At 35.4% G+C, this 20,724-nt stretch overlaps 2 protein-coding genes across 3 annotated transcripts in view; one reads left to right on the top strand and one right to left on the bottom strand.

Annotated features, from left to right (window-relative positions):
- The window catches only part of LOC137393277 (uncharacterized), a 27,055-nt gene extending 23,196 nt beyond the window's left edge, over positions 1-3,859 (top strand). Inside the window, exons 4-5 of the mRNA XM_068079757.1 lie at positions 1,512-1,681; positions 1,811-3,859. Of these exons, the coding sequence (XP_067935858.1) occupies positions 1,512-1,681; positions 1,811-3,670 (2,030 nt within the window). The 3' untranslated portion in view covers positions 3,671-3,859. The remainder of the gene's footprint in view (positions 1-1,511; positions 1,682-1,810) is intronic.
- LOC137393278 (ankyrin repeat domain-containing protein 40-like) lies at positions 3,687-20,504 on the bottom strand. Of its 2 annotated transcripts, none has more exons than XM_068079759.1 (5): positions 20,367-20,504; positions 16,571-16,701; positions 13,560-13,714; positions 9,970-10,131; positions 3,687-4,109 (listed from the first exon to the last, which is right to left on the bottom strand). In XM_068079759.1, exons 2-5 carry the CDS (start codon positions 16,687-16,689, stop codon positions 3,769-3,771), a joined length of 777 nt encoding a protein of 258 aa, XP_067935860.1. In that variant the 5' UTR covers positions 16,690-16,701; positions 20,367-20,504; the 3' UTR covers positions 3,687-3,768. The 2 variants fall into 2 exon arrangements, with proteins under 2 accessions (XP_067935860.1, XP_067935861.1); XM_068079760.1 differs by lacking the exon at positions 20,367-20,504 and adding an exon at positions 19,956-20,071.
- Positions 20,505-20,724: the final 220 nt, after the last annotated feature.

The following is a 20,724-nucleotide window of genomic DNA, read 5'->3' on the forward strand; positions in this document are numbered from 1 at the left end:
TTGCGAATGCACACGCTAAATGTGCACTTTGTATTATTGATTAATATTACCTTTTGTGTTTATTTTTTTGAAATTTTTTAAAAGCTAATTTTTTACCATTAGCTTTTTCAAATTTGTGATTTTCAAATGTGCCATTTCAATTTTAAACATGCCATTACACTCCGATTTCTGGGTTTTCCTAGGGTTCTATCGCTAAATCTGTAAAGGCTAAATACTTTTTACTTGGACAATTGTATTATCGATTAGGAATTGCCTCTACATTCTCTATCCATTATGTCAGACAAAGTATAAGACAAAGACAGTCCGATATCTTATTTTTATGTTTGTACTAGTATCAAGATGTACCAGTATTGATCATCAAAACTTTGAATACAGCGAGCTTCTGCTGCAGCTGTATCTTTTATACACACGCTTTTATGTAGTAGTTGCTATTATTAATTCATCATATTTATGATTTTTGATTTGTCTTCTCGGTTCTTATCAAGTGTATCAGTAATCACATCATTTTTCATTGTAATAGTTGTAGCAAACCGACCATCTAGCCATTACTTGCTAATTATTTCACATTTGAACACCTTTACAGTTTTCTCTCAATTAATTTGAACTGCCCAAAACACTAATCTCGTGATATGAAGTTTGAAACTTACAATGGTAAATGTTGTATTTGTTAGATAAAAATGTTTTTTCTGCGCAAAGACCTTATTACCCAGGCAGTCAGTGAGTTATTGTTGTCACAAATTGTTGATGATCTAGAATCAATAATAAATGTTTACGATACTTATAGTCGTAATGAAAAAATTCCTGTTCAGGTTCTCATGTCTATTGAATTTGAAATGGTATGCTAGTTAAACAAATCTTTGGTCTGATCTATCTTTACGTACTTGTCAGTGATGTTACAAGTTTAGCATAAATCTGCGTACTGATAAAAAAAAACGATTGTAATAAATTAATCTTTTTATGATAACTTTAAAAGTTCATGCAGTAGAAGAATAGTGGGAAGCAAAATGGCTTTTTAGGTTATAAGCAATTTTTGTTTGTAATTCTGATCGAATGATGGATTTTCAGTAGCAGCAAAAATTAGCAGAAATAATGACAACAATAAAAAACAAGTCAAGACTCAAGTATGAACAAGAGAAAACAAGTATGGACTCCCAATGCAAACTTTTACTGTAAAATCACAACATGAGATAGATGAAGATAAATTTAACATAGATGAAATGACTTTGAACAAAGTTTTGATAGAACTAACCTTAGACACTTTTCAAACTTGAAGGTAGGAATAGCCAGCAGTGAAATCACTGTCAGGTGTATTATTATTACTGATCTCTGAGAGGTAGTTTATTATAGTTAAACAGGTATCTAATTAATATTTTAACAACATTGTTATTATTAACACAAAGACAGTTTGTTGAAATGCCCTATGATGTTACATAGTCTGTTTTCGTTTTGCAAGTATTTAAATGCATATGGACGCATTGCATTGATGTTTAATTGTTATTTCTTTTTCCTAGAGGTAAGACCATATAAAGCTGACAATGCAAGCAACATTTTGACTGGTCAACCGATAAATCAAGAGAATGACAGCGAAGCCACTGCCGCTTTAAATTTAGCATGCTCTCATCAATGTGAGTCTGCACAGAAAATGATTTCCCATGAAGTTTCAACTTTGCCTGTTTCAAGCGTAAGTGAAATGGGGAACAATATGGAATTTACAAACAGTCATGACCAGAATTTAACAGAAAAGCTTATTTGTGAGACACCTAAAGAGGCAAAGCACGCTAGCAGTGAAACAGCTAAACCATGTTTACAGATATATATACAGGAAGATACGATAGTGAACAAAGCGACAGAACAAGTATCATTTGAAAGTAATATACTGAATCCCGACACACCAACATCAGAGCAATCAGGAGACAGATGCAATAAGAAACCAATTCCACTACAAACAATTTCAAAGGAACCGGAAATAAATCATGAGGTCAAGCATATGACGGAGACACATTCTAAGATTAATGAACAAGCAGTGTTTGAAGGAGACAGTCAGGATGCGTTATTTGAAGGAAATTCAGATTTTTGCAAATTACAAGGAACCAAAGGCTCATCCAAAGCGAGCACTAGTAGGCAGTCGAAAATTGAGCTTTTACCCTTAAAAGAACATAAGCATTCTCTAACCAACCAACCAATCAGCATACCAGAAAGTATTGCACAAAATGTCCCATTAAAATGCAACAAGGTGCAAGATTTTGGACTAAAAGAAGCTCACAGTATTGAAAACAAAAACCAAGTCAATCCTGATCTCCGCAATGCACAAATGATATTACCAGGTTGTGGCACAGGTGAGACCAAATTATTAGATTCATGTATCCAGCCGACTGTTTTAACAACAAAAGAACATAGAGGTGAGCTAAACACGACAGAGAAGGCAAGTCATCCAAAACAAGATGGGACAAGTCCCCTTAAGCGAAGACCTACAAGTAGCTCATACATTACAAAAAACCAAAACAAATTTAATTCCCAAGACAGAAGGTCCCGCAAGAGAAGTGGCGACGAAACAACAAGACAAACAGAGGAATCCAGATGTATCAAGGCTACTAAAAAGTCTGACAGTTTATCTCGTGAAAGAACAGAAATGGACAGACACACCATCTCACATAACATGCACGCAGACTCTAAGAATGCAAGATCAAGGAGAGCAGATAGAGATCGGTCAAAAAAGATATACGATGAACGAAGACATCACCACATGAACGAGGAACGAAGGCATCATGTGAGTGATGAACGAAGGCACCATCTTGTGAATGACGAACGCAGGCATCACCATGTGAACGCACCAAAAAACACATTAGCTGATCAATTGAACAAAGTTGAAACTGACAGAGACAAGAAACGAGGCATACTACTACCGAAGCATAGAAAAAAAGGACACGATACTAATGAAACAATAACGGCCGTCCAGACTCCGCCTCCAGAGCCTGAACAAAATGTTGAAAAAAATGACATGCCCCCAAAATGTAAGCAAGACAGCAAAGGCATTGATAATGAATATGTCAAAGAACTTAGAAACATGCAGTATGAAAATGAAAAGAAGGATCCCAGTGAGAAGATCAAGCCCAAGGTCAACCACTCAGTTATAGACCTTACAACGCTAGACAAAATTAAGTTCAAAAGTGGTTCTGCTTTGCCTTTTATGGTTAATGATAACAAATCAGTTCAAGAGTCAAGGCAATTATCTGCAGTACAAAAACCTCGCAGCTCTTGGGATTACTCAATTGATGATACAGTGAAAGCTGTCAGACCAAAAGGTCCAGAAAGTAATTGGTCTCACATCAGTGTGTACAAGTGTAATGATCACCATCAACAAATATTTCATTATGGTCCTTTAAAATTCCATACCAACCAGTTTCTCGAAGTTTTAAGAGCTAATCGTTTATATTTGGGTTATGCTGATGGTCATCTGATGAGTGACCACACAGCCAGAGAATTCATGTTGTCTATTGCTAGCTATTCTGTTGCACTTTTTTATGAAAATGGAGAGGTACTTGCGCCTGTAGATGTCGTAAGATTGTTTTCACAAGCTCGCCCCAGACTCACTCATGATGGCCTTAACTTTATTCGTGCACGATTAGGATTTACACTGGCAGAATGGCAATTTATGGCAGAAAACTTATAGATTACCTGAAACCGGGTAGATTTTCATGTTTATTTTAAAAATATTTGGAAATAGTGTCATTATTGTATTTTGATGTTATTCTAATCTCGCTATTAGAACTAATACAAAACTGAAGAATTGTTCGCATAGTGTCCAAGTTTTTCCATGCTATTTCTTTGTTGTTGAATGAATGATTTCGCATCCATTGCAGTTTGTTCACTTTCCACTATTTCTATTTCTTGGAAATCGGTCAGTCTTGAAACGTCTTTGTCTTTCCTTAAGATTGTATTAGGTAGTTTTCGTATTTTCACTATCCTGTCTGGGATCACATCTAATTCTGTAGAAACTAGGGTAAGTAAAGCTGATATAGTCAGCTGTGATTTGAGTAACTCAACCTCAATGAAGTCACTATCGAGACTACTGGCCCTTCGGATCTTGAGGACTAGCTCATCAGATGTGACTGCAAAAAATCAAAGAGCCCCTGCTGTATCGACTAAAGCGATATACAATAGGTATGCCTTATTACGACTAGCTATCTATCGTACAAAATTTCTGTATAGAGTAAGAAAGCATTGACTTATCTTCCAACACTGGCTAAAACAAAATTTAGGTTTACTTTCTTGAACATTCCTTACGTCAGCGAGTAACTGATACGCTGTAGTTCATTTTATGTAGCAAAAACTGGAAGGCGAGGTCAATTTTTTATTTCTAGGTTATTTAAAAGTGGCAAGTTCTACTTCTAGTCCATATACGTAGTATGCCTCACTGAGCATAAAACTAAAATTTATAAGATGAATTAGGAAAAACTGCAATATTAAAAGGTTTAGAACTACTGCGAAAAGTACACAAAACATCAAAAATTGAAACAAGTTACAAAACTTGAAATTTAACAGCTGTAACCATCATTAGAATGAAAGAGCTTATAACTCGGTCGTGACAGTTGCATTCTATGCCCTATGAAATGGTTGTTTGACTTGCGTGTGCCTCCACACTACACGCTAGTCAAACATAAATGTAGCGGACATAGCTGCCGCCACACTTTTTCGAGAAGAGGCAATAGAGAGCTGCTAGAGCATATCTATACCTATACCTGGTATGTTAGGCTTACAGGGCTTTTGTTTTTAGAATGAGGTCAAAAATATTAAGTTATATTAGGTAGATAGATATTGTCTTGATCAATGCTGCAGCTCAAAGCATGGTGGAATGGTGATTAGATAAAGAAAGTCAAGATGAGTGTAACAATGAAAATTTTAACATAGATGCAGGATTGCTAGCTATACTTTGCATTCGAAAGCTTCGATTGGTAGTTTTATGGGAGAGACACCAAGCTAAGCGCAGTTATTACAGTTATGCTGTATATGAATTCCACTTATCCAATGACAGTTTTTAAAGAGCAAAAGTTGGAGGGTGTATTATCTGAAAACAAAATCCTTACAATGCATATTTGGGTGGTTCCATCTATTAAGATGAAAGCTTAAAGCAGGATTGAAATGGCTTCTCACCAGACAACAATGGCTAGAGATACAAGTGTATTCTAACAACCGTTCTGACAGTTTTTAGTAGCGCTAAAAAAGCTCAGTCACCCCTCTACAGCCCTCAACAAAAAGTTTCGCACACAATAACCCTCAAAGGTGAAAACCGTTTATTTGTTGTTATTTTGTGACATTACAAAAAGGCAAATATGAACCGCCGCTTCTATATTTATTCTCTTTTGTAAAATCGCAGGTCGCTTGTTACAAAGTTTGGTCAAAAAGAAACCCACCCATGCATTCACTCCTTCATTTTTCGTGATGTCAGTTTATCGTTGTTGGCCATCTTTATAAATAACTTTTATCGTTTAAACACGAAGCTTTTGCAATGAATTTTTGAAAATGATGCTTTTGTTTGCATTTTTTTATTATAGTATCAAAACAACACCAAAAAATACTATTAAATGAAAGAATAATGATCGTTTTCCACAAATATGACGGCTTTTTCGTGAATGAGCGCATGTGCAAACGTCTTGATGACGTAAAAAACGATGGATGCTCTATTTGGTCAATACTACTCTTTCAGCCGTGCTGAATAAGCAAAGCAGCATCTTCACTCTGAGTAACCGAGTAATAATTTATTTGAACTGCACAAAATACTTCTCATGATATGAAGCTTGAATGGTAACTGTTATGTTACACAAGATTTTCTGTGCAAAGACTTTTTTATTACACGAGCAACGCCGGACATTCACCTAGTATATTTACATGCATAATCTAACATGTATATATAAATACCAAACTTATGCTTAGGTTCCTTGACAAACAAATATTTGATTCTATGCGTATGTATTATCCATAATACAACGATCAAAGTTTCTCAAAACCCAAATGAATTGGAAGAAGCTAATAGCAAAAATTTAAAAAATACATAAATTAAATAGATTAAATCAGTTTCAACTTCACCTAGAGTAAGTTGAAAAAGCTTATGCAGCGTTTCTATCTAATTAGCCTTGACATATTACAGAGTACATCAATTATATCTAAATATTTTAGGTACAGAGTGTAAAAAGAGACAACATCAGAAGTTCCTCAACACATTGCAGCTTTGTAAATCTGTAGGTGTGTACACATGAATGTATAAAACCCCCTTTTATATAGTTTGATGCTAGAATAAAATCAAAGAGTGCATAATACATTCCACTTGGTTAATTTTAAAATAATGAATGCCAAGAAAACCAACAAGAGTAGTAGTAGTGATGAATAAAGGAAGAAAAAAATGTTTTCTAATGTTAAAGTAAAAGATTAATAAAAAGGGGAGCAAAATCTTCAAATATATAAAGTCACTTGATAGTTACCGCAAGAAGTAAGTGATACGAAAGAGAAGTCAGATATAAGTAAAACTAGAAAGGCTGGAGGTAATATTTTAAGATGAAATAAAAACAACTTATTTAAATTAATCATATCGGTAATACAGTTTAATCTTTACTCATAAACATTGATTTATAACCACCTCAACATAATTTTTTTAACATGTCACTCATATTTCACTGATAATTCCAATAGTTATGAGCTCAATTTTATATTTTCACAAAAGGCAAGGATAACTAAGAATAGCCTTGAATGAATAGCTTTATTGCTCAATACACAACCTAGCCAGGCCATCGCAAATGCTGAGTGTTTATAAGGTATTGTGGAGAAAAGACGAGCATACACGATCAGCCTCTATAGTCAACTATATCCCTCTATAGCTACCTATAATAGACCGCTATAGCCAACTAAACCCCTTGCCAAGCCTTGCTACCCCAAAGCATCAACTTGCAGAGCCATCTTTATAAACATGTAATATATTACACATTTACACGTGCATAAAATAACACAAGGGGAACATTACTCTGCTAACATATACCACCAAACCTCTAATTGACTGCCACCTCTATTTGAATGCATCTATAAGAAAAAAGTTGAGAAATAGAGCGCCACCCTCTATTTGAACGCCACCTCCATTTGACTCCCACTATGAGAGAAGAGTTGAAAAAGATCGCAACCCTCTATTGAACACCACCACCATTTGACCGCCACTCTAACAATCTTTAATCTTTATGCACACATAATTTCAAGTGATCAGTAAAGGTGTGCTAAAGTAGTTTCCACAAAATCATACTAATAATGAATCACCAATAACAACAATTCTCTCTTCGTCCCACTCCAAAGCTTTTCGTTTTTTCCCGTTAAAACTTTAAAAGCAACACCATAGAAATAATTATTAACTGTTTCAGGCTAATAGTTGTTCCTTGTTTAACGCGGTTTTGATACTTCAAAGTACCCTAGGACACTTAAGTATTCGCGGCATCTAACTTTCGCGTTTTCGCGGAGTCATCATCACGCGAAAAATTCATGCGCGAAACTAAACTATCATAACGAACTAGCGAAAATTCGAAATTAAATAGCTATGTTCTACACAGGCCTGTATTCACTGGTTGCAAGTTGGGGGCTAATGTTAGACGACTAGTTATGAACATCTGGGGTGTGGAGAAGGAGGGGGGGGGGTGCTGTAAGCTCCCAACAGGTTTCTCTTATGTAAGGCCTCAGCCGGGCCTCTCACGTGAAGTTTTAAAAAATTTTATTGGCAAGTATCAACATTTTTCTATTTTTTGAGATTTGCTTTGTTTTAGCTGATGTGACTGACAAAACGTTTTAAAATTAAAACAGGCAAAACTTGTATGCAGTTAAAAAGCTCAGAAAGAAGACATCTTTTTTTTTAAGCGTTTTAACAAAGATCATTTTTGCCGATTTTATTTCAAGTTCATTAAGTAGGATATGGGCAAGCAGATGTTTGCTAAAACTTGATATTTTGCAAACCTTTATAAAAGTCGTTAACAAGAATATTTTGCCGCTGATGAAGATAATAATGACGCCTAAGAACTACTAAAAGTTGATGTTTGTATCTATGGCTTCGAATAAAGTGATATTCTACAGCGATAAAAACCTTTCTATAGCCGTTGGACTATGAAATTCCTAAAAAGTTGGGGCGTCTTAGCCGGCCAGCTGTCCAAGGGAATACGGCCCTGTAGTTCATTGATATCCACAACAAAATCGTGATATTAGAAATGCAGATAATTTTGTGTGTGATTGAGCTCATTGGGAAATTTCTAGTAAATTCGTTAATACACCGAATGAGCAGCATGGCAAATCAAATTAAGATAACAATTTTTTTTGGAAAAGCCAAGACAAACGAAGAAGATGATGATATCAGTTTAGTCACCGAATTTGTAACTGATGAGGATGAAAGTCTGGTAGGTGAAGTCATACAATTAAATAATACTTATTGTAGTGATGAATTTTACTGCCAACCAAAAACTATAACAACCCTCACCAGGTCCAACCATGTTATACAGTTCTGGTTGTGATGTTGGTTGTTATCTATTTTCTTTTTTATGAGACATGTACTGTATTTGATTTTTTTTAAATTTGAAATATTGTGAACTCAAAACGTGCCATGGCCATCGCTTGCTATAAATACTTGAGATCTAATATTGGTACTATATCGGTCACGACGGAAAGGACTGAGACGTCATTGATAGTCCAAGAAACAAATGGCAGCAAGCGATCACGTTGAATTATCGATTTCTGCCATACATTTATACCTGCGGGTTACAAATACAAACTAGTCGCAAATATAAAAACTTTTTTTACTAGAGGACCGGACCTGAGGAATCTAATTTGTTTGTTCCACTGTATTTATTTTCACATCACTATATTTTCGCACTCATCAGAGCTGCGAAAATAAGTTGCAGCGAAATTTTACTCTGTGTGCTACTCACGAAACTAAATACTAGCGAAATATAAGTGTCCTAGGGTATATATAAAAAACAGTTTACAGTTTTAGGCCAAAAGCTACGTTTAGCGAGCAAAACTGTTGCTCTACTAAAACAGGTAAAAGTTTTGCTTTACCAAAAAGATTTTTAGACGCTATTTCGTCTAGTTCAGCGTTGCACGAGAAGAGTTGAGGCCAAAAAACATTGTAGAAGATATTGGATAACCAGAAGATGTTGGTTCCATCGAAAGCTACATTTAGAACGCAGCTATCCGAGCACACAATGCAAATATATTTGTTTTAAAAACGTTTAGTTTTGTTTCTCCATGTAATATAAGTATCGTTCGTTTATGTCACCTGTTCATGAACATATCTTTGTGGCATTTGATAGATTATCATTGTATAACTTATAAATTTGCAGAATTATGGTATATTATTTGATAGCATCATTGCAGTAATCTGATCTTACAATTGATCGACATTCGTAACTCATCTTCTATTGCACCTAAAAAGCTAGTTTTGACTGCAAACTGTAGCAAACATATAAATGAGTGCAATGAGCTTTTATGCAACATCGGTTAATATAGATATAAAATAAAAATATGTCTTCAAAGTTAGAATAAAATAAAAATTGAAAGCTGCAACAAATTGCAAAGCAGGACACAGGTTATAATATCATTGCAGGTTAATTGCATGCAATAGATATCAACTAGTAGAGATATTTCTAGGTTTCTCAATGCATATTTATTAAGAGATCTTTAACAAGTTGGAGGTAAGTTAGCAGATTTATTGCATTCAAAAGGTTTAATATCGCTCCACCGTAAAAAGAGGGCAAAGAATAGGTGACATCCAAATACAAATTTATTTTCCCAAAATTCTGAAGAGCGATTTGAAAAATAGACCGCCAGCCTCTATTTGCACGCCGCCTCCAATTGACCATCACTATAGAGAAAGGGTTGAAAATAGAGCGCCATGGTGTTCAATTAGAGGTTTTACAGTAATTGATCTACCTTGCTAACATATAATTGACGTACCTGCTGAAGCAGTAAAAGTCAATGGAGTGGTAGCTGATGGATGCAACTTGGAATTCTCAGATGATCTCTGTTTAGAGCAATATGAAGGTAGAATCGGATTCTGAATATAAGATGGAACAAACTTAGACTCTTTGCTAGCATCAACGCCTGCATTGTCTACAGCTAAAAAGGAAAAGCAAAAACAACCCTGAGTAGACAACTCTAAATGATGAATGAGTTCTTTTTGTGAGAAGGATAGACAACTTATTCAATAGCGCTGACCTAGCCTAGTCAGCAGATTGAAAACAATGAAAAAAATGAATGAATCCTGAGAAAAACAATACTGTAGTCTTGCCTCAGAATGTATGAATACAGACCAAGATAGCCCAAGTTCATGTACAACAGACGTTAGTGCAGGTTTGTTCTTGAGACCTTCACACTGAACTGTTCGTGAATATACATGTACAGTTAGTTTGATAAACCTGTCTAACACCCTTCGAAATCTTATAATATTCCTGTTCATGAATGTTACAAAACAAGGTGTCCTAGGTTTTTACAACGAGATTCAGATTTAGTGTGTTATAAATGTAGAAGAGTCGACCTTGGCCAATGTTATTTATATGGAACAGAAATATATCTGAACAAATTTCAGCAAAGCATTTTACAATTAAGACTTGCTGGTTTATTTTAATTTACGCAATTTTACGCATGATTTCTGGCACATTGTAAATATTCATATCATATGCATATGAATGTTTTAACTGATTAAAACTCATTTACAAGGTTAAACATACGTACTTGTACTCTTGAGCGCAAGTTAGATTTGAAACAAAACAAAAATCTCATCACAGCAGTTCAATATTTAAATTTTTTTTAAATAAAATGAGAGAGAAATGAGCACATGTACATGTAGTTTAGTCATATGAACAGGTATAGCACCCATAACATATTACTAACACACTCATATGAACAGGCACAGCACCCATAACATATTACTAACACACTCATATGACCATTACTCCACTATTGGTGTAGAATTCATTTGTAACTTTGAATTTTACTCTATGTTATTTATATTTAGTTGTAGACATTTTAAACATAAACGTACAACTACTTATACTTATAATAACTAGAAATTCCCCTGTCATACAGCCCACGACCAAAGTGATAATGGAAAAAAGAAAGGGTACTGCTGGTTGTTGAAAAAGTAGTTACAAAAGGTCAGAATTCGCCAAAAGTAGAATTCTTTAGTTAGATGTTGTCCATCCATGTTGTAGGCTTCGCCTACAACATGGACGGGACGTGGACGGCCACTGCGACGACGTGGTGTTCTGGGAGGTTGTATGTCCATGGTAGTTGTCAAGTTGTTTTGAAATTAAATTCAAAAGGTCAAATATGCAAAACAAAAGGTTGTATAAAAATCAGACCTAATCTATTACTATCTCAAACCTATGTTTTACAACAATAAAATAAATATTAATTCAAGCTGTAGGCCTAACCTACGGTACGTAATTTAACTAACAACAGCAATAATGAAATATGTTTATTATATCTCTGAAATGCAATATTAAAAGTCAATTGGCAAGCTGCCGTGTAATATACACAGTTTGAAAGTTGTGTTGGAAAGTTGAAAGTTGGTTGTGTTGAATGTAGAATGGTTTTGACAGCGATATGTAACAGAAAGCAAGCATTAGCATTAACGCGTTTAGAAGTTTTCTGCAAACTGGAGTAAAATAAAGAAATATTCTTGTCACAAAGGGGCATTGTAGTTCGGCCCTAGCTTGTAGATAAGATGTAAAGAAATCTGGCTAATGTTCTAGAGAATTAAATGAAACCTTCGATAATTGGACAAAAAACATAGGCTGATAAACTGTGTACTACATTTTCGTACATGTAAATCGGTCTACGCCTCAAACAGTCAACATTAATTAAAGAAACCTTCGGCAATTGGACAATGCAATCATTATACATTTCGATGTTGTAAATTCTTATGATTATTCTTATAATTAAATATTATAATAATATTTTTATAAAATCAAATAATTAATTCGAATAATAAAATCGGCAAAAAAGAAACGATCACTTTTCAGTACTATTAAGTTAATTACAGAAACCTTCGGCAATTGAACAATTCCATAGACTGGTGAAATGTGCACATTTTTCTCGTAAAATTTGGACGACTTAATGGTTATATTATATTATCTGTCGCACGGCCTTATTGGCGTTTCGTTGGCCGGTGTTAATTTTGATTAAAAAAGGCTTCTCAAGCTTCTATTTCAATTTTAGGCCGAATTAATCTGTCTATTTATGTATCATCCGATCAGATGGGTTAGTTTTAGGATATTGTGGTAACCTTTCAAAGACTTGGTAACATATTTAAATAGGTTCATATGTGTTTTGTATCATTATTATACTTGAATGACTCTGCATAAAAATGGATAAATTTGTCGAAGAGATTTCGGTACAAGGTTTGTCACGGCCGTTAACGGATAACTTTTCGGGAGTTGTGTACACATGTGCATTTACCATAAATCTCCCAAACAGTCGCTTTGCTCGTGTTTGGTCGTGGGAAAACCTATTTTAATGAATCTTACTTTGTTAAGTTAGTTTTTACATTTAGATTTCAAGCAGTTTTATACTTTCTCATATTACATTTTTTAGCATTCGTTTTAACACTGTATGTAATTACAGATTGTTATCATTAATTCTTAATTTTCAACAAATTATAAAACAATTATTTATATAAAGTATATTATTATTATATACATATATAATATAAAACAATTATTTGTATAAAGATACTCGCAACAACATCTGATGGTTTCGACAAGGGAATCAAATATTAGAATGGACTAACTTCATATGTCAAGGTCTGACTGCATAGAGTGAAAATAGAAAATTTTTGCAATATTTAAGCGAATTCAATAAAAAACTAAGGGAGTTTCCAGATCTTATATGCATACCTAAAAATAATCTTTAAAAAATGTCATTAAAACCATTTGGATATTGTGTCATTTATGGATTTGAAAAGTTATTCATTCACAAATATTTCAATAGCCGAGCGAGCAACTGTCATGGTGAGTTGTTGCTTGAATATCAGCTGACAGGAAATCCCGGATCAGCGTCGATTTACTACAGCTGCCACAACTACCAGCATTTCAGTTTCAAACATAACCGAAATGCATTTCCCTTGTAAAAATCTGAATGTAAAATCAGATTTTCTTTCTTCTCGTGCCAGGTTGTCAATTTTATTGTACGCAGCTGCAGTTTACCCGCAACCGTTCATAGCAATAAGAACACTCATGTAATGAATTGCTAATATCGTAATCGCAGTAAGCTTGGAGATCTACTAGCTCCAAATTATATCCACACGACGGTACCAAGTACACCAGCATCTACACAATGTAAAATTCAATCTGAAAGCGCCTTAAAGTCTTTCTCTATAGTGCAACATATTCAATAGAATTATAAAAACATCCCAATTTTTTAAAGTTATGGCTATAAATGAACTATAGCCATGTTGGCAGCACTATACTACTGCGCAAATGGCAACCCTGAGGCAGCGACTTCATATATCATGCTATAGCTACAAAGCTACTATTATCACTTACACAAACAGCCCAATGCTCTTGCAATGTCAGAATCGGTGGTGAGTTCTGCTGCTGTTTTGCCATCATTTGTCACAAGATCTTTATCAGCTCCAGCAGTAAGAAGTGCACTAACTACAGCCGCGTGGTTTCTCTTCGCTGCCCAGTGTAGAGCAGTCCTAAAATACGTATAAGCTCTTTACTTTAGACTCTCAACTGGCCAAACTTGTATGTAAGCGCTGCCAGAGCAATATAGTTGTATTTCATAAGGAATCTGAGAAGACACTTGAAAATAGAATGAGAAAATATTGTACAAAGGTTTGTTTTGTGACAAACTACCAAGTTTTTGAGATAGAGGGTGGTATCATCTCTTGTTTTATTCGTAATTCTATAGAAGACGATGTCAGACTAATGTCAGAGAAGACTAGATAACATCTAACACCATAGATCAACACCATCTATGGTGCTGATCTATGGTGTGACATCATAGATCTCTCAGTTTCTTCTCAAATGAAATGTAACCAGTTTTTGACTCAACAGCTCGCACTATTCTCCTGTCAGAACTAATCGTGATGCACTGCGCAATTGATGGACCATTTCACTATCGTCCAGTCAAAAAGAAAAAGGCTTATCATAAAATCTAAGAAAATCTTCAGCGATGTTTACATTAGTACATGCGTAGTGTTCCTGCTTCGTAGTTAAACGCTGAGAGGTTAAACACGCCTCGACAGTAGACACTGCTATATTGTAGATGACCAGTTTACACAAACGTTTAGCGTCAGCAGTTGCATTAATTGCTCATAAATTAGCCAATGGGTGATGGGTTGAATTCAGTCTGGTTTTGCTTCAGTTAAAGTTGTTAGGAGAGTGAAGGTCTTCAATATATCGCTGTGTACAGCTTTCATACATATTAGTTGATCATTAACTCGTGCTCTGGAGTACTACGAGTCTTAGGAGGAGAAAGATATGCTGTCGGCACATCGATAGATGCTATCATGAGATGCTTATACAAGTCTTAGGAGGATGAAGATATGCTGTTGGCACATCGATAGATGCTATCATGAAACGCTTACACGAGTCTTAGGAGGAAAATATGCTGTCGGCACATCGATAGATGCTATCATGAAATGCTTACACGAGTCTTAGGAGGAGGAAGATATGCTGTCGGCACATCGATAGATGCTATCATGAAATGCTTACACAAAATATTGTTTCAAGATTTCAAAAATATTCTTTTATAAACAAACCTATAAAATGTTTAATGTTTAATGACGGAATTAATCAATCCCGTCATTCATATTAAATGTAATGAATATTTGAACTACAATATACGCAAGAGCAACAGTTATTATGAGGAGCTACAACAGTTAATACAAGGAGCTGCAACAGTTAATACAAGGAGCTACAACAATTAATACAAGGAGCTACAACAATTAATACAAGGAGCTACAACAGTTGGTACAAGGAGCTACAACAGTTAATACAAGGAGCTACAACAGTTGGTACAAGGAGCTACAACAGTTAATACAAGGAGCTACAACAGTTAATACAAGGAGCTACAACAATTAATACAAGGAGCTACAACAGTTGGTACAAGGAGCTACAACAGTTAATACAAGGAGCTACAACAGTTAATACAAGGAGCTACAACAGTTAATACAAGGAGCTACAACAGTTGGTACAAGGAGCTACAACAATTAATACAAGGAGCTACAACAGTTAATACAAGGAGCTACAACAGTTGGTACAAGGAGCTACAACAGTTAATACAAGGAGCTACAACAGTTGGTATAAGAAGCTACAACAGTTAATACAAGGAGCTACAACAGTTAATACAAGGAGCTACAACAGTAAATACAAGGAGCTACAACAGTTAATACAAGGAGCTACAACAGTTAATACAAGGAGATACAATAGTTGGTACAAGGAGCTACAACAGTTGGTACAAGGAGCTACAACAGTTAATACAAGGAGCTACAACAGTTGGTATAAGAAGCTACAACAGTTAATACAAGGAGCTACAACAGTTAATACAAGGAGCTACAACAGTTAATACAAGGAGCTACAACAGTTAATACAAGGAGCTACAACAGTTAATACAAGGAGCTACAACAGTAAATACAAGGAGCTACAACAGTTAATACAAGGAGCTACAACAGTTAATACAAGGAGATACAATAGTTAATACAAGGAGCTACAACAATTAATACAAGGAGCTACAACAGTTGGTACAAGGAGCTACAACAGTTGGTACAAGGAGCTACAACAGTTAATACAAGGAGCTACAACAGTTAATACAAGGAGCTACAACAGTTAATACAAGGAACTACAACAGTTAATACAAGGAGCTACAACAGTTAATACAAGGAGCTACAACAGTAAATACAAGGAGCTACAACAGTTAATACAAGGAGCTACAACAGTTAATACAAGGAGCTACAACAGTTAATACAAGGAGCTACAACAGTTAATACAAGGAGCTACAACAGTTAATACAAGAAGCTACAACAATTAATACAAGGAGCTACAACAGTTAATACAAGGAGCTACAACAATTAATACAAGGAGCTACAATAGTCAATACAAGGAGATACAACAGTAACTGTTAATATAAGGAGCTACAACAGGAGCACAAATAAAGTCAACTGAATTTACTGGAGTCATGATCGATACTTTGAAACTTAAAGTCCTGATTGGTCGTCAAACTGAGTTTAGGAGACACTTTCATTTTGTTCACTAAACATCGACGTCACAACTGCTGCTCTTAGCACTAACGCAGAGTTTCGCTGTTCAGACTGACATTATATAATGCTCGCGTTCCCAACAGCGCTAGCGTCTCGAATTTTTAGTGTTTTTCAAACATAGGTAAACAAAGCTTTAGAATGACAGTTTCCACCAAGGCATCAAGGTTAAACACTTTACGCAGAGCAATTATTCAGAAACTAGTCTGAAACATGAACATTTCTGGATTCACTCAAAATCACTCAGTGTCTCTGATGGGAATTTTGAATGGCTGATTTGAAATGTAAACATACCAGCCATTTACTTTGTGCTGCCCATTGACTGAGCTGCTGCTAACTGACAGCAACTCTTCTACTTTGTTTGAGTCTCCACACGCAGCAGCCTCGCGCAGATCCTCTTGTGCAGCATCCATAGAAAAGTATGACTGCAATAAGTCTATCAGATTAAATATGGAGCTCTTAAAAAACACTACAGCTATAACATGATGAAAGTGTCACTAGTTTTTTTCTATTTGTCGCTTTTTACAGTACACTTTATACTGATTGAATATATCACACAATTTGTATGCATAAAAATCAGAATGATTGAAAAAGACTATGAATAATACTGTCACCTGCTAGCATAAAATGTAGAATATAAGATTGTAATTAGTATACAGTCACATCTATTCTTCAATATCGAGTTGAGAGATATAACTTTATCTCATCTATATTTTATTTATATTATAAATTAATAATAAATTATAATAAGTGAAACTCGCTTTAAATCCTACGGGAAAAAATTATATTCCGCTGTTCAACCAGCTAGCTATTGGAAAAGTTTTATTATCATATATTTATTTATATTATAAACTGTATATGATTCAAGCAGGATTCACTCTCTTGTAAAAAATATACTCTAGTAACAAACCAACATTAAAACTAAAGAGTGAGAGAACTGATGCAACAAGACGACTAAAGTAAATATTGTATTAATAAGTGAAACTCGCTTCAAGTCCTATGGAAAAAAATTATATTGCGATGTTCAACCAGCTAGCTATTGGTAAAGTTGTTGGCTCAATGAGTACATTTTATACTGAACAGAGTTGAAAAATTTATACTGAACAGAATGAAAAATCTTTATCTAGCCTATCCAGTATACAGGAACCATCTGTAGATGTTTATGGATAAAATCTTAAAAACATAAGTCAAGAGTGGCAGAACTACATGTAGCAGTAAAACAGACTCAGCGTTTGAAATCTCTCATTTCTACCTTGCGAGCAAAAGATTTGACAAGCTGCGTGTGTCTATAGTTCTATATGGAAGTAAACTTAGTAATAAATACACTTGCAACCAATTTATGTTCGCATCTGAGAAATGTTTCAAAACTGTGCAATTACAAATATCATGTAGTTATTCATACAAAGAATGTTTCAGGTATACTTATGTGACATAAAAATCTTTAAGCTTTAAAAAAGCTTCAAGCACGGAGTCTGAAAAGAGACTACGTTATGTATAAAAAATCTGAGCAGAATTGTTCATGAACATGCAGACATGATGTGATGCCTGTGCAAGACAGCACGGGTTTAAATAGGTATCGTATTAATATTATGCAAAGTGGGATGGGAAACGAAAACTGAGGTACAAAAATTGAAAAAAGGATCATCTCGTCGATAAGATATGCAGTTTAATGTGGCAACTCAAAGCCATTTTATAAACATTTGAAAAGAATGAAGCAACCCCACCACTCATTAGTCTTACGGTAAATAACAACCACATTACTCAAGGCCCTAAACAATGTGCTGAGTTGCTCAACAACTTCTTTCGAGATTTTGTAGAGATCAGCAAATACGTACCATACCACAAATCAATCATTCTCCTAAAGAGATAGATTGACATTGGAATAGGTCCGACAACGGAATAGTAAAACTGATGTCACTGGGAAACGGCAAGTCTCCAGGGACAGAGGGCCTCAAAAAATCAGATCTTATGATAGACACACCTAGTACCGTTGTGTGCTTAAGCTATGTGTTCCGTGCCTCACTGGCTCATGGGCGCCTTCCGAAACAATAGAAATCAACAAATGTCACACCCATCAATAAGGGTGGAGACATAACCTGTACATCTAACTACAGGCCTATATCACTAACCTCCAAACCATGCAAAGCATTAGAACATATATATAGCGCTTCATTGCCTCAACGAAAAACTTGATAGTATTCTACACAATGGACAACAAGGTTTTAGGAAAGGCCTGTCATGAAAAACACAACTTGGCACAACATTTCATAATCTCGCAAAGACTGTAGAAACACACAAAACTACTTATGCACTGATATTAGACTTCAAAAAGGCTTTCGACAAAGTCCCACATGCTCTTATATTGGAAAATCTCAGACAGATACCTGATTTAAATCCCGTTCTGACAAATTGGAAACAAAACTTCTTGACCGAGCAAACACAGAGTATTGTACAGAAGGGTGCCTTGCCATGTCCTTCAGATCAAGCCCTAAGCCCCAGTTACAATAAAAGCTTAGCTCGTCGCATGTCCCATGAGTGGAAAACAAAAAAATATCTAGGTGTCATTTTGCAACAAGATTTAAACTTCGACTAACACATTGCCTTAAAAACTGAGAAAGCTAGTAAATTCTTGGGGGCAATCAAATATACGCTTGGTGGTGCACCCAAAAACAACTGGTTGCTCGCATACAGCAGCCTATGTAGACCCATCTCAGAGTATGCAGATAGCAACAAAGCTATGATAAACTCAATCGAAGGTGTACAGAGGAGAGCTGCTAGGTTGGTGAGCAATCTGAAAGGTTGTGACAGTATCACTGAAGCCTGTAAACAGTTAGGTCTTCTGACCCTAGCCCAGCGAAAACAAAGCCATAGGGTAGCTTTACTCACTAAACTCCTCCAAAATGAGGACCCACACAGTGTTCTCTCATCCAGTTATGATGACATGATCAAAAACAATTCTAAAACGGCAATAGTCATATACGCAGCTAACTGTGGGAAGTTCACTTCAATATATGCAAGTTCATCTACTTCCCAACAGCTTTTTACCAAAAACTATGTGTGACATGAGAGCACTACCAGACACTGCATAACCCCTGGATAGCTATGCACTGTAACAATGTGATAACGCTGTAGCACACTGTTTTCCCCAGAGGCACTCCAATGTACCTAGTGATTCAGAGTGTTCTATTGTCTCCGAAGTATATATTTATGTACATATATACACAATAAATGCAGTATTTAAAGTCTCTTGTATAAAAGTGTTCAATATTAAAATAGAGCAATGTAAAATTAAATAAGATGAAAGCTCAAGTCAAATTTAAAACAATTGTATTATGACTTGAACTTTCACTTTTTTAATTTATATACATATATATATACATATATACACACATATATACATGTATATACATATATATGATAGCTTTGTTCTGTTGTTTTACTAAATTAGTGTTGTATAATATTTCACTATAATCTGAACAGAGCTGTTCACCTATTATGCCGATTATCGGCTTTCAGCTGTTCACAGCTGAAAGCTCACATCAGAAATGTACACAAGAAACTGCAATAAAGAATCATAAAAATTACAATAAACGCTCATCACTGCCAATTCAAACAATGAAATTATGAATCGACCAGTCCACCTTATCAAGACTAGGGCTCAGTGCCTGGGCCAACCTACCTCAGTGCAAACAAACAGCAGGCGATATCACAGTATTTTTTATCAAAAACTACCAGAGAGCTCCAGAATAAAACCAGCTCAAAGAAACCAGCAAAACAAAAACCAGTCACACAGAGCAGCAGTGTGCGACAATTCCAAACAAGATAGGCTGAGCTAGCCTGTTTTAGTCTGAATAAAAATGCTAATTATGAATCTAGCTTATGGAAACCCGACCTAAAATTGTTTACACTGGCGTTTATCTGAGGCACGTCTTTTTCTTATGTCCCTAGGTGGTTCAACGGGAATAAATCTACGAGATAATTATAAGGTAACCACATGGTAGTAACTCGCTAAAGATACCAGTATAGCTGACACCTTCCCACATTAAACATTTGGATACACCGATGTTCTGATACATGACTAGGTTAATACCTGTAGATCTTTTATTTCAGAATAAAATAAGCTCGCTGTCAAAAATTTCACATATAAATTCTAATTGAAGATATTGGGAATATATTGCAATTTTAGAAAAAAATTCCGATAACGCAGAAGATATAATTACGGCAGGGACCAGTAGAGGAGAAAATGCTTTGCTAATTTAGGGCTTTTAAGCCCTAGCTCAACGGCGATGTTTGGGGGCGCAGAATGTAAGATGTGTGAAAGTGAGGAATTACTACTACAAACTAGCCTTCATATAGCTCAGATCGTAAATTAGCGGTTGTTCGTAGCGTGGGACGATACTCAGCCCAGCGGCTACTTGTCAATAGTCTGAGCTAATGCAATGATGTGA

This window comes from Watersipora subatra, chromosome 4 (genome assembly GCF_963576615.1).
Source record: "Watersipora subatra chromosome 4, tzWatSuba1.1, whole genome shotgun sequence".
Lineage (NCBI taxonomy): Eukaryota > Metazoa > Bryozoa > Gymnolaemata > Cheilostomatida > Watersiporidae > Watersipora > Watersipora subatra.

Bases quoted from the DNA above. Each gene is read 5' to 3' on its own strand.
- LOC137393278 (XM_068079759.1), bottom strand. From the start codon at position 16,689: ATGGATGCTGCACAAGAGGATCTGCGCGAGGCTGCTGCGTGTGGAGAC. The intron at 13,715-16,570 runs GTATGTTTACAT...TACGTATTTTAG, and splicing joins CAGCACAAAGTAAATGGCTG to GACTGCTCTACACTGGGCAG. The intron at 10,132-13,559 runs GTAAGTGATAAT...TTTCCTTTTTAG, and splicing joins AAGAGCATTGGGCTGTTTGT to CTGTAGACAATGCAGGCGTT.